This window comes from Periophthalmus magnuspinnatus, chromosome 6, assembly GCF_009829125.3.
Source record: "Periophthalmus magnuspinnatus isolate fPerMag1 chromosome 6, fPerMag1.2.pri, whole genome shotgun sequence".
Taxonomy (NCBI): domain Eukaryota; kingdom Metazoa; phylum Chordata; class Actinopteri; order Gobiiformes; family Gobiidae; genus Periophthalmus; species Periophthalmus magnuspinnatus.
In genome coordinates this window covers 18566786-18581165 of record NC_047131.1, presented here as the reverse complement: position 1 = coordinate 18581165, position 14380 = coordinate 18566786, and the positions used below count along the sequence as shown (strand labels likewise).

At 37.0% G+C, this 14380-nt stretch overlaps 3 protein-coding genes across 3 annotated transcripts; 1 reads left to right on the top strand and 2 right to left on the bottom strand.

Moving 5' to 3' along the window:
• Nucleotides 1–68: 68 nt before the first annotated feature.
• ftsj1 (FtsJ RNA 2'-O-methyltransferase 1) lies at nt 69–2884 on the bottom strand. The gene is made up of 11 exons (XM_033967461.2): nt 2827–2884; nt 2368–2497; nt 2224–2293; nt 2033–2138; nt 1519–1597; nt 1401–1453; nt 1066–1119; nt 852–954; nt 669–752; nt 436–539; nt 69–315 (listed from the first exon to the last, which is right to left on the bottom strand). The coding sequence occupies exons 2-11, from the start codon at nt 2486–2488 to the stop codon at nt 160–162; spliced, it is 930 nt and encodes a 309-aa protein (XP_033823352.1). The 5' UTR covers nt 2489–2497; nt 2827–2884; the 3' UTR covers nt 69–159.
• Nucleotides 2885–3318: 434 nt separating this feature from the next.
• On the bottom strand, nt 3319–7836 carry LOC117371793 (serine/threonine-protein kinase pim-3-like). The gene is made up of 6 exons (XM_033967462.2): nt 7609–7836; nt 6908–7017; nt 6386–6436; nt 5623–5986; nt 4612–4788; nt 3319–3942 (listed from the first exon to the last, which is right to left on the bottom strand). The coding sequence occupies exons 1-6, from the start codon at nt 7688–7690 to the stop codon at nt 3749–3751; spliced, it is 978 nt and encodes a 325-aa protein (XP_033823353.1). The 5' UTR covers nt 7691–7836; the 3' UTR covers nt 3319–3748.
• Nucleotides 7837–10088: 2252 nt separating this feature from the next.
• On the top strand, nt 10089–11483 carry kbtbd13b (kelch repeat and BTB domain containing 13b). The gene has a single exon (XM_033967521.1). It carries the CDS (start codon nt 10089–10091, stop codon nt 11481–11483), a length of 1395 nt encoding a protein of 464 aa, XP_033823412.1.
• The last annotated feature ends 2897 nt before the right edge of the window (nt 11484–14380 follow it).

Genomic DNA, 14380 nt, shown 5'->3' with positions numbered 1-14380 from the left:
TACCGGTACATTTCAGAACTGGACCAAGTGCCCGCAGCTTCTCTACAGTAAAGCATAGAGAAAACAATGTGAGTTACATACATTTTATTTACATGAATATTATAGCATAAATGTAAAGACATCCATGTCTTTATTAATAAAATGTTAAAAACAGAGCAACTATAAAGACTCTGAGTCTGGATTGTTGTTGGAGGCAGATGGAGCATCCTCTTTAGACAGAAGGTTGTTCCTCCGTAGGTGGCAGGCCTGCTGGTATGGAGGCTGGATGGGGAGTTGTGTGGGGGGGGTGTATTGGTATTCTTTACTGTCATCCAACTAAAAAAAAACAAAAGATACATTATTAAACCAAGATTGAGACAGTGGTCCTGTGAAGTAAGTGTAAGTGTAATATAAAGCTGATTCTAAAAAAAAAAAAAAAAAGAAGAAGGATATTACCTGCAGAGGGTAAGTTCTGTCAGAGTCATATGCACTGAGGTCACCACAGGCCAAGAAAGGAACAATGACACGGTTTGGACCCTCCAACTGGTTAAAGTCCACATCTGTGAACAAGAATGAAAATGCACGAAAAATGAATGAAAAGAATTTGCATTAGTCATTGTAACAAATGCATTTTTACTGTAAAAAACAAGTAAAATCCCCAGAACTAACTACTAATAAATATAATATACCATAAGAGTGATCCAGCAAAGGATTGGACATATTTGGGATGTAGCCTTCAGGAGGTTGGTAATTCTGACAGACAACAAATGCCTCTGAAATGATAAAGAAAACACACAAAATTGGCTTATGTACTTATAGCAAAACCTATGACCTAACTGTAGTTGTTGTTAGAAGCTGTAACGACATCTCACCAATGCTGGAGTTCCTGCTGCTGCGTGGCTTTGCACAGGTTACACCACTAAAGAATATTTTCAACTGAGAATATAGCAATGTAACATCCTTTCCTCTGAAAATCTGAGACACAAGATATAATAAAACATACATATTAATTCATATTAATTCAAAAGATAAATAATTTGCTGGAACACCTCTTTGTGTCTTTGGGAATAACTTTGGGTAACTTACTTTGGCAACAAATGTTCCTCCGCGTTTCAGTACATGTGTTGTGATGTTTAAAGCCTGTAAAACAATGATGGAATTGTTAAACTAAACTTACCCTATGGCCATACCACCTTGTGCCTGAGCTGCTATGTGCAGCTATGGCTACAATAGTAGCTTACCATCACAGTATGGAAAGAATGAATAATGCACAAAATTATAATGTACCGGTAACTTTGAGTATCTGGAAAAGCACTATATAAGACTAATGCACAATAATAATGATAATCATCATCATCATAATTATTATTATTAATATTATTATTATTCATCAGTAAGGACAAAAACATTTTTTGACTTACAGCCAACAGAAGTTGAGCCTGGATGTACTCGTCCACATCGTGAAGTCCAGTTACTGCAGTGAAAAGAATAAGAGTGAGTATAAAACTCAGTTGCAAACAAGTGTTAAGTATATCTGACCATCAGGAGCTCCATCGCAGACTACTAGATCAGCAGGCTGACCCTCAAAATGACGAATTATCTCCTCTGCAGTTGATATCTGTAGAATATAAATTGCATGTTCAAAAATCCAATTTACAGTAATAAGAAAATATCAACATTTAGCCATCGCACATTAAAGCCCAGGGTGTCAACAGAGTGTGTCAAGACATTTTAGACGTGGCCAGTCATGGCTCTTAAAAGGCACTACTAAATCACTTATTATGTATTTACTTAATTATTTATTAACTTAAAATAAATGTTACAAATTTTCAATTGTTTTGTCTTTAAGGCTTAGGTTGGCTCTGGTGCCACTTTTAGGCACATTGTTCAACCTGGTTGTTTTTAAAGTTATAAAGTTTCAACTGAAATAAATTCATCATGGACTAATCTTGGTGCATGGTCAAGTGCAGTGACTATATAACAGAGGCATATTGGTTTCTACACAGCAGAGCATCTCTATGTGTATTGGCCCTAAAATCCAGCACACATTTACCTTAGTGATGTCTCCCTGAATCTGAGTGACTCCAGGTAAAGGAGCCATTGCCTGGAGATCAACAGCAACAATCTTTACTTCAGCATCACCCTTCTCTTCTCGACCTCTAAGGGAAGTATTATTTTATTGAAACAAAGATTGTGTCACAATAACTTGTGTGCATCAGTCTTATTTAGAGAGGCTGAACCTACCTGAGTTTCCGACTGAGGACTTGGCTCCAGCTGCCTGGGGCTGCACACAGATCCACTGCTCTGTTTACTCCTGCGGGTAAGAGGATAAGATGGACACATAATGCAACATCATAAACATTTTTGTAAATGACCTGGATATGCTACCTGTGAACAAGTTGAACTCTTGGTCCATTTGGAGCAATTTAAAGGCGCTCCTGGCTCTCCAACCTTCTTCTTTGGCCAGACGGTAATAAATGTCCCTCTTGTCTTTGGAGGAGCGACCCATTTTCACTTTCTGCGCAAACCACACATGACAGCCCTTTATCAGGATATTATAACGGTATAATTTTTTGTCATTATAAATCCGTGATCAGGACACTGGACGGTAACAGGCAAACCATGACTAGCTCTATACCGCAGCAACTGTTTAACTGCATTACACAATACACACTTTAAGTTAAAGAACCACTTGTTTAAGTGAGCTACGTGCTTTTGAATGACTTCCAGCAAGTACTTATTTCTTTATGTAAAGGATCATTACATAAAACGTCAAATTAACAATAGCCTATGCACAAAAGTTAGATATGAACGCAAAAAAGCATTTTTTTCATATAAAATACTCACACTACTGGTTACAACGCGTGCTTCCGTTATGTTGATGCTGGGAGGACCCACACAGCTGCCCTGTACTGTGCCTGATCAAAAATAAATAAATAAAAAATCACGCTACTGTACTCTAGAAATGTTTGTTGGTTTGACATGGTAAATGGTATTTCGTTAAAATTGTTATGCAGGTATGAAGAAAATATCTATATAAACAAAATATGGGCACTCACTCAAACTTCCCTAAATTACGCAAGAAGCACACTTGCGAGCTTTGTAACTTTACAGTATTATTGCAAGGCAACTGTCACAAAATTAACCGGTCACATCTGTTGTCATTGTCTGACCAAAAAGTACACTTCATCGAATCAGCATATCCTTGTGAAAATGAAATTTTCTTATCGTCCATTGTAATAAATTTCTATAAAATGTGTACAAATTTCCCAGTTACTAATTGCTTGATAGCTTGTAGAAACAGAATCCGCATAAATAAACAGACATTTTTGAACAAAATAAGGGACCCATCAGACGTTGATTGTATTTATATTTTATACAGAATGTTAAAAATAATTTCATGAAAATAGTCACCAGAACTTCTATATTTATCAAACTAGGAGACAACAGGCAATATTAATTCCTAAACATTATTTATTTTCAGCTTTAGAGTAAACAAAAATTCTGACTGAAAATAAATTTACAACAAAATGAATAATTGCACACTTAATAAATAAAGAAAATGTACCAAAATATACAAATAAAAAAATAACAAAAGGTCATTGTTAAAAAAATATGTTTGCATTGCATATGTGCTTTTGACATGAAGTTACAAAACATTTCAAAAACAGTACTCATTGTTCTTCAAAATAATTTCACCACTGTTTAATGGTTTGAAAGTAAAGGCACATTGGAATAAGCATTTGTGCATTTATTAAATGATGCCCAATCAGACGCTGTCCTGGCTAGATGAGGTAGATGAAGGAGAGGTAGAGGGGTCTGTGAGAGAGTGGAGTGTAATTTCACATCTTTCTGTTTGGTGGGACTTTGTGCCTGTAATCCAGGGGTGAACCAGGATTTGCTCTAGAGTTGGTCTTTCTGTAGGCTGTAGACTCAAACACCAACCAATCAGCTGCTGGCATTCTGTGAGAGAAATGACAAGGACATTACACATATTGTTTAATATACATCATGACATTTGACTGTTGATAATTTTTATGAGTTTGACTTCTAATTAACCAGGGTTCAATTTAGGGATGGGGGATATGGTGATAAAAAAAATCAATTCTTGATCTAATTTTCTCTCAATTTTCTCTTGAATGCTCTATGTTCAAAAGATACTTTTTCCCCATCCACCCATCCAATCATGGAAAATCGACTTTTTAAAGCCTTTCACCATGTTACAGTTGTTTTGTCTCACCAATTGTTCACCTGAAGTTCTATTTGGAGTGATTTATGTATGTTTGAGCAACACACTGCTCTCTACTTATTGTCCAATTGTATTTTCTGAAATCGGTCATACAGTAATTTTGGTACAAATGGTGGAGGAAAAAAAAAAAAGAAAGCTACTCGAAAGTGTGTTGTGCAGCTATCCATCGGGCTCCCACTGCAGCAACGTGGCAGTCAACTGACTTTCTTTAGATGAATATTGGAATTTAAAATATTCCAATGAAAAACATACAGGTCTACAGGTGTTTTAGATTATAACTATAAAGCAGACAAGAAAAATAAGTCTTTAAGAATGCTCTGATTGAGTGACATAGATACTATAATCCTAAAGAGATGACTAGCATCGAGCTTGACTATACTGACCCTGTGACACCTGTCCTCTGAAAATGACAAGGCCCCTGAGGATCTCCTCATCCTGTTCGAATGGGACATCCCCGCACACCATGTCGTATAGAAGCACCCCCAAAGACCACACTGTGGCAGAGGGGCCGTGGTAGCACTTCAGTCGGATCCACTCTGGAGGGCTGTACACACGAGTGCCTGAATAAACACGAGATTGCTCATTATTAATTTGTAAATTGATTGTACATATATATATATATATATATATATATACATATATATTATATGTATATATACACACACATATCTATATCTTGTTTAACTTTTAAGTCAAGTACAATTTAAATCAGGGGTCGGCAACCCGCGGCTCCTGAGCCACATGCAGCGATTTCATCCCATTGTGGCTCCGCGTGGCTTGGGAAAATAAATTGAGTATTTAATTGAAGTGCTTTTCATTTATGTTAGTTTTTTTTTTTTTTTTAAATTGGAAGATTATTGTGATCTTGAAATATTAAAATAAAATTATATTTTATTGTTTTTCGATGCTCAAAATAAGTGTCACATTCCCTGAAGCCGGTATACCCGCCAAAACAAGACAGCTTACAGTCCTGCGTAGAGATGAAAATGACTTTGTGAAAAGCGTCTGCAAATTGGGGCTGTACAGAGGTTCAGGAGCAGAAGTCTTTGTAGCACTTAAGCAACACACTGTAGTTGTTTATACAAATATATATATATATATATATATATATATATATATATATATATATATATATATATATATATATATATATATATATATATATATATATATATATATATATATGCAGTGTTATCTTCAAAAAGTATTTGCAGCTCCCAGTGTACTTTTTTTCCATAGAAACTGGGTCCAAATGGCTTTTTGGGTGTTAAAGGTTGACGACCCCTGACTTAAACAATACCTACAATCATAGTCTGGACACTAGGAAATTCATAACACAAAAGTTGTATTTAGCAGCCAACATCATTCGATTATAGTTAGCGTAAAAATCTTACCATCAAAGTCAGTGTAGGCAGAGTCCTTTAGAAATGCCCCAGAGCCAAAGTCTATCAGTTTGAGTGTTCCAGTCCTTAAATCCACAAGGAGGTTCTCATCCTTTATGTCTCTGTGAACGACTCCACAGCTGAAACAGTGCTCCACGGCTTTTAAAACTTGCAGGAAGAACCCTCGAGCCACGTCCTCCTCCAGTGTTCCCCTCTCTGTGATGTAGTCAAAGAGGTCCTGAGCCGGCTCAGGACGCTCCATCACCAGCAGCCAACCGTCCGGCCGCTCCCACCAGTCCAACAGCTGCACCACGCCCCCAAAACCACCACCCACCTTCTCTAGCAGGACGATTTCCAGAGGAACCATGCCGCTGGCCTGCATCAAATCAGCGTGTAAAAAATGTATTAGGACATGTTTAGGAAGTGTTTTAATTATTATTAAGTATTTTAATTATTACTTATTCAATCTTTCAACTTGACTTTTTAAAAAGCTCTTATTTCTTTGTTATACTTATAAGTAAACCGTTAGGTAAAATTGCTAAAAGTCAAATTTAAATTCTGTCCACCAGAGGGCACTACTGAACTTTGAGTAGGAATCGAAATCCACTGATTTGTAAGTGCTGCAACACAATTCGGCTAAAAAGTTAAATATCTAAATAGCATATTAATAAACTCTCAAACAGTACAGGTACTTTAGGAAACACAGTCTAAATCTCAGAAATAATACTGCACTATACTATATTTTTAGTGATTTAAAATCAAGAGAAGTCCTCACCAGAGTGGCCCACTCGGTTACTCTGTCTCTACATACATGCTTCACAGCCACCTGAAAGAAAGGACATTATATACTGTAAGGAAAAGGAGATGTTAACATCAGTTTGGTCAGTTGGATAATATAAACTGTAGTAAGCCTGTGGCGAGGTATCCCTCTCCCTTTGTTAAAAGACCACGCAATCAAAAATATGATGACGTTATGTTGTTAATGCTAAGCTTCAAAATGTCACTGGAAACAGGAAGTTTAAACTTTGATCCCCGAGTAAAAGCAGACCAATAATAATAATTAGTCTTTAAGATAGAAAATACTATTATTATTTTTTTTAGAAAAAACTATCTTCTGCTTCTCTGCGTTTTAACCTGTTACGATTAAACAGTTCACTACAAACAAACACATTTCTCTGTTCTTATTTTCAAAATGATCCCACTTCCGGAAACATGGCGGCTCTTAACTTGACAACCCCCGCCCGCGCTGGAACCATGTGCTCGGGCCAAAACAAAGCCTGCCCCGCTTCATTCTCACCGGTAAACCATCGGTCACACGAACAGCAGAGTACACGGTGCCGAAGCCTCCACTGCCCAGCACCGCACCAAGCCGGTACTGCTTTTCAAACGGTAGCCTCTCCATTTTGGCTGGAAAACACAAAGAAATCACGTTATAGTACATTTATAAGAGATATCTGAGACCATGTGGAATTAAGCCGCTAACGTATCCTCCACCCACAACAAAACCCGGCAGACTGACCTCGTTTTTCTAAGCAAGTCGTCATTGGTTTCGGTCGTAATTACACTGAAAACTCACAAACTATACATAACCCAAAGTATTTAAAATATTTAACGTGGTCACTGGAGCGTAAGCGCGCTAAAAAAAGAGGGCGCGCCACTTTTACAACATAAACAAACCGTGGTTGGCTGCTTTCAAGATGGATGGTAGTCGCATCGTATCATTCATTCACATCCAAACACTCTTTCCATTAATGCCATTTATACTGATTGTATATGATGAGGTTAGTTAGAAATCAGTCTATGGGGAGACCCGGTAAAATCCAAACAAAACAGGCACAAACGCCGATCTACCCACCAACCGCCACATTTTTGGAAAAATGCTAACATTGATCAAATGATATGTTGAATCCCTGGGTAATAAAATAAGAGGATACGGGGTCAGTGGGTTCACTTGGTCAGAGGAGTCGCAGTAGCTCTGATCCTTTATATTTGGGTTACCTTGCTGCTGCAGCTGGAGCTTCGCCGGTAAATCCATGCTGGTCGAGATGGGAGAAAAAGCGCCCAATTTTGAGAGCAGCATGCTGCCCCCAAACGATGGGGTAAAACTCCTAACACCTATCCAGAAAGAATCCAAGGAGTAATTATGGTCCACAAATGAAAACGTGACCGAAATTCTTTAAAATCGCAGCCATGTTCTTAGGAAAGGACAGCAGCTGCACGATGCACGCCGCCGCTCCGCCACTGAACCGTTTAAACCAATGTTTTGATTGGGATTGGTATCCCTCCGCCTCATTCCCCATCAGCATTTGCACAACATTGAACTGGAATACAGTTATTACACATATAAAATAACTAAAATAAGTAAAACATAATTAAAACTATAGTAGAAATGGTTTTATTAATCAGTTGAAATAAATTATGCCAAATTAGACACAGTTGAGGAGAAACGTTAGGGACTATTTGATAGTAGTAAAATCAGCGCTGGAAAATCTAAGTGATGCGGTTTGTTAGAGAGGTGCTTTGTATTTGTCAGGACTCAGGACAATGAGCTCAATCAAATCATATCATTTAGCTACTTATAAAGACGATATTCGTATAGATTACTATTAAGACAAGATGTGTATTTATCCACAGTTGAACAACAAATAAAAGTAGCCATAGAATAACATTTGATGAATGAGATCTCTAAATGATAAATTAGATTCAAAGGCTATGCCATAAAACCTTCGCATGTTATTATAAGCTTATTCTTATTCATAATTTAAATTTTGATGAATTATTGAAACCCATTTATCAGACTGTATTTGTAAGATGTATTTATTTTCTCTATATTGTTATGAATAAATTATATATATATATATATATATATATATATATATATATATATATATATATATATATATATATATATATATATATATATATATATATATATATATATTGCCCGGCTCTCCTCCTCTCCTGGCCCTCCTCCGCCCCCCTGCCTCCTCCTCGCCTGGCCAATTTTTCTTGTTTTGTCTGATTTTTCCTGTTGTTTTGTTTTTGTGTGTAGGCAGCACGGTGGCTGAGTGGCAACACCCATGCCTCACAGCAAGAAGGTTTGGTTCGATCCCCGGGTCGCCCAGGCCTTTCTGTGTGGAGTTTTTCATGTTTCTCCCCATGTCTGGATGGGTTTCCTCCGGGTATTCCGGCTTCCCCCATCAACCAAAACATGAACGCCCTTCGAGACAACTGTTGTTGTGATTTTGGGCGTTACAAAAATAAAATGAATTGAATATATATATATATATATATATATATATATATATATATATATATATATATATATATATATATATATATATATATATTTCTGTACGCAACATGTTCCTTCACTTACAGCCACTTGTTCAGATCAAAGCCTTTTTCACTGTATTTCCCATAATCCCTTCAGTCTCTTTAGGAAATGCTGGAGCCACTGGGATTGTTGTGACTGCAGAGGGAGCGGCCTACATACATCACATGACCTGCTGTATTATGTCAGTTCAAATGTAGGTCAGCTCCACACCTCCCCTCCCCCCACATGTATTTACTGTATGTCAATGAAATAGATAGAGGGAAAAAGATGGTCCACGATCCAAGTGAGGTGAGATTACAGTCAAAGACACTAAAATGATGTGAAGACAACGATTTAGATTATCTCATTTTGACAATAGACTGAAGACCAGGTCAATAATAATTTGTAATCTGTGTGAGGACAGGTGCTAGTTTAGGCACCATGTTTTAGACCAAATGTCGCTTTCTTGTAGTAAATGGCACTGATTAACCATCTATAAATGTATCTTAATTTTTGTTGTTTTGTTTTCCATTAACCGTCTGTCTTCATGAAATTAAGATTAAAAGTGCCATGTGTTTCTATTAGAAACATGTTTAGGTCAAATTCTGGGCCCCTAAAACCCTGGAGCCCAGAAAAATAGACATAAACCATGCATTGGCGATTTCTGACTTATCTCTGACAAATATCGGTGATTCTGCATGTATGAAATTAATCTAATCTATTAATCTAAACAAAGCCAAACAGGGTGAACAATTGGCAAATAATTGGTCAGTGATTGATGAGCTTGGGCCCAGTTTAGTTTGGACACAGACCAAACATGATGAACGCTCACTTTCATCCATTAAAATTACAGTTGGAGAGGAAAATAATTTCTGGGACAGTAAATCAAATGTATGTTCAGTTTGCTTGACAGAGAGCATATTGCCATGGTGATAATCATAAGCAAAGTTCTGACTCTTTATTGTCCTCCTGCAGAATTGAACCCCTCATGTCCATACAGGCACTGTCTTTTTAAAACAGATATCACTTGTCCAATTCTAAGTTTAGCCAGGGCTATTTTAATATGGTCAAACAACTGCTCTTCATCTACGACTTCACAGTTGCTGTTCTCTCTTGCTTCGATATTTGTCAAGATTGCATTTTTAGAAACTGCAAACTGGTCATGTCTTCAAAGGAGATCAACAATGACGACACAGATCCTGGCTTAATTTCTCCCAAGTTAACCATTGTAATAGGGGACACTAGTTTCCTTGAAGAGAAGACTCTACTTGTACAAAGCTGTGACTATTTTCAAGCTTTGTATCGCTCTGGAATGAAAGAGTGCTACCAAGAAGAAATCCACATCCACTGTCTTCAAGCTCGGGGATTTGTAATTGCATTATCTGTTTTACGAGGAGATCAACCAGTTTTGGATGCAGATGACATCATTGAGGCCATAGAGTGTGCTTCGTTCCTTCAAGTTTCTCCACTAACTAAACATCTTTCTAATATTATTGACTCTGACAACTGCTTGCTAATGTACCACACAGCTGCCACATATGGTTTGATGGAGGTTTACTACAAGTCGGCACAATTCATAAGAAACATGTACAATGATTTTGAGCTAGAGGTGAAAAAAACTTTGCCAGTTGAGCTAGTGTCTTATATTGAATCGTTAACTCCTAGTACTTTCGTTGCTGTAGGGGCTCACGTAACTTGCACAGATGGCAAAACAATCCATGCTGCATCTAGGACAATTTGTTATCTTGATGAAAATGCTAATAGCTGGGAAGTACTGACAGATCTTCCATTAGCCGCTAGCACGTCGTTAGCTGGCGTTACTGTTTTGGATAACATGCTTTACATTGTAGGAGGAATACATGGAGTTCACAAAGAAGTTGCTGATGTTTCTTTTTGTTTCGATGTTTCAAAGAACACCTGGACCAAGATTGCAAGCCCAAACCAGTTGCGGTATAACTTCAGCCTTATTGGACTCGACGGACTACTTTATGCCATTGGTGGAGAGTATAATCGAGTTGCAATGTCATCAGTAGAAAGTTACAATGTTAAGAAAAATACATGGGAATTTGTGGCCCATTTGCCTCGTCCTGGAGCAGGAGTAGCATGCACCAAAGCTTTAGGTTGGATTTTTGTTTGTCTATGGAAGCCAGTGGAGACTACAGAGATCTATAAGTACATCCCAAACAAGGATAAGTGGTGTATAGTTACAACGCTAATCAGGAAGCAAAGTTACGGTCACTGCATGGTTGGACACAGGGATAATTTGTATGTGATGAGAAACGGGCCGTCAGATGACTTTTTGAGATGTTTAATGGAGTGCTACAATCTTACAACAGGACAGTGGACGACATTGCCGGGACACTATGCTAACAGCAAAGGGTCATTATTCACAGCTGTAGTAAGAGGAGACTCGGTGTTGACACTTAACAGGAGTATGACGCAGGAGTATGTTGTAGACAAAAAAACATGGAAGCCCAGGCGACAGATGAAAGGTTTTCCAAGAAGTGGATCAGTTTGGACGTTTCTTCTCAAGCTGCCAGAGAAAAACATGATGTAAATAGAATTGTACATATAAGAAATAATTCAGTTAAATTAAAAGTAAATTACTTTAAAAAATTATTTTTGTCTGAGCATTTTTACTTTTTATTTTCCCCTGCCATGGTTTCCACAAATATTAAATCTGTCTTTTTGTGTCCAGTACATATTGATTTAGAGTAAGAATAATTTATTGAGATTTGATTAAGATTTGTCAAAGTTTTTTTGACCTGATGTACTCAACAGGCCCATAGTTTTTACTTTTTATTTTTTATTTTTTTTATTATCCTGCAATTCAATACATATTTAATATTTTATTTTAAATTGTGGAAACTACAGCATATTGATACATGCGCAATCATTCATGAATTTCATTTGTTTGTTGTTTTTGTCCAATTGTTTAACATGAAGTTTCCCCTTTTCCAAACAAGCAAAACATTGCGAGTGAAGCCAAATATTAGTTTTACAATATATTAAAAAAAGTGCATAGTGATATATCAAGTATCACAACACCAGAGCAGAAAAACATTATATTTTCATGCCTGTAAATGAGCATCTTTTTGCTAGTATTGTGTTGACACTGCATGGTGTTGTAGACGGGACAGAGGATAGAACTGAGCCAGGCACCAGTACAGCAGCAATGGACACTTCAATTAAATCATATCCTTTTAACATTAGACTAAATGTCGCTTGTGGTTTACATGTGCAGCTAAAAAGGAAGCACTCAGTAGCCCATTACAATCTGACAATACATTCTTGATAATTGTGCTGTTACTACTTTGGAGAATTGTGCTGTTAGTACTGTCAGAGTTGTCTTAATTATTCACATATTAATTTTGAAATGGTTTTGCGAACGCCATTAAAAACATAATAATTGTAGCTGAGATCAGGATTTGGAAGAATACATTTGAAATTAATTTTGCTTCTTGTAGTAAATGGCATTGATTAAAGCTACCATCTGTACGTTTATTTTTAAGTTTATCTTGTCTTTAAAAGTGTCATATGTTTCCATTAGAAACATTTTTAGGTATAATTTGGGCCCCTAAAACCCAGGAGACCCACTTGTCCTCTTCTACCTACTCCCTAACATAGGCCATGCATTTGTGATTTAACATTTGGGCCAGTTTAGGACCTTCTTGATACAGACTACAGTATAGACTCAAGGTCTCATGCTGAGGTTACAGAGGGTCCAGCTAGGGTCCAATTAATGGACTGCAGCATTTTGTCATAGCATAGTTTGACCTTAATTTACTAAGCAATAAAAAGGTCCTACAAATGGTTGATATGCAGCAGCAGAATATCCCTACTCTTTTCAGTACATATAAACTGCATGCAAACAGAGACTCAAACTGTCACTGTTTAAACTGTTCAAGCTCTTTTAGATTTTTGTAAATCAATATTTAAAGGCTCACTGTGTAATGTTGCTGGTGGAGGGTCTGTTACCTGCTTGTCTTATATTATTGTTTTGCCTGGAATCTTCCTGAGAATAGCATTAAACTTACATATGGAGAGAATCAAAACATGTTTTTTTAGAAACAAAAACACCCTGTTTCAATGGAAATTGAATCAGTTTAATGCCATACTGTGGAACATTCTGAGCAAGAGGTCAGGAGGTAGTGGACAACCCTCCAAAAAGGTTACACAGTGCACCGTTAACACAAGTTTATTGCAGACCTGGTGCCTGCAATAAAAAGACAGTCACAAACAATACAGCAGGGACATACAGTAATGCATATAACACAGAAAGATGTTGAAGTAGGAACAGTATTAAAAGAGAAAGCAGCATTTACATATTGACATTTTGTCCTTTGTGGGTTTGTCTGGACAGAACGGCATATGATCTTTTCAAACCAAAAACAGCCACAGCAGCTTTAGCATTAGCATGTAGCAAAAACAAACCACAGTTTACACGCAGCATGTTTTTACTCCAGAGAGTGGGACAGGAAGTAGGTCAGTCTAAATAAAGCTGGTAAACACGCGAGCCACTGGTCCGCACGAGTGATGTCATTGTCAGCACCAACTCTACTCTCATCCTCTGTGTGACCCCGTGACGTTGTTTGTAGTCAGCAAGCTGTAGCAGAGAGTGATCAGATGTGCTTGGTTTTGTATTGCTTGGCTTTTACAGCTCAAATAAACAACATCTACCCAGAGCAAAATGATTTGGGAAAATGATCTAATTACGATTTTTTTGATAAGCTTTGTGGCTGCGATTATATTTGCGATTTATATTTTAATGATTGGATTCTATTCAAAGTTCACATTTTTAACACGTCCAGTAGAATTGACAAAAAGATGGAAATATGTAAGGATTAAACCACAAGGAGCAGTGTGTTACACAGTTTACACAGAGTCTAAAACACCATGATGCGCAGCAGAGTGGAGTTACTCGGTGGAGTGACATATCCATGAACAACCTTTAGCTGTCCATGGATGTTCAAGGCATTAGTTATATCTTATAATAGTTATCTGTTTTCTTACTTAGATTACTCAGAGTTGTATTTTGATCTTGAGCTTCACATGCCCCCTTACCCACTGTAATGAAATTCTTTTAAAAGACTGTGGGCCATAAAACATAAAACGTAGCGTAGCTTATATTTCTAAAAAACAAAACACTAAAAATGAAAATTAGCTTCTAGTTTTCTGGTAGTCAATGGGCCCATTTTATATCATTAAGTGGTATTACATAAATATTGCTTTTTTTCATCATCAGCATGTAATGTGTGTAATTTATCACTAAATACTAGAAATAAAGCATAATATCTTCTTGGGTTTACCTTATACCCCAGCAAAAACAGCTTGTTGTATAATGTGCTATTTAATTTTAAAAAGTTGATTTGGCATATATATTAAAGATATTTTCAGGAAAATATCAATCAAAAATATCAATCAATGTATCAATTTCTGGTAACTAGACTAACC

Bases quoted from the DNA above. Each gene is read 5' to 3' on its own strand.
- kbtbd13b (XM_033967521.1), top strand. From the start codon at position 10,089: ATGTCTTCAAAGGAGATCAACAATGACGACACAGATCCTGGCTTAATT.
- LOC117371793 (XM_033967462.2), bottom strand. From the start codon at position 7,690: ATGCTGCTCTCAAAATTGGGCGCTTTTTCTCCCATCTCGACCAGCATG. The intron at 7,018-7,608 runs GTAACCCAAATA...TGTGTTTTCCAG, and splicing joins GCTCCAGCTGCAGCAGCAAG to CCAAAATGGAGAGGCTACCG. The intron at 6,437-6,907 runs GTGAGAATGAAG...CCTTTCTTTCAG, and splicing joins GTGTGACCGATGGTTTACCG to GTGGCTGTGAAGCATGTATG.
- ftsj1 (XM_033967461.2), bottom strand. From the start codon at position 2,488: ATGGGTCGCTCCTCCAAAGACAAGAGGGACATTTATTACCGTCTGGCC. The intron at 2,294-2,367 runs GTAGCATATCCA...TCTTACCCGCAG, and splicing joins AGAGTTCAACTTGTTCACAG to GAGTAAACAGAGCAGTGGAT. The intron at 540-668 runs GTATATTATATT...TCTTGTTCACAG, and splicing joins TTTGCTGGATCACTCTTATG to ATGTGGACTTTAACCAGTTG.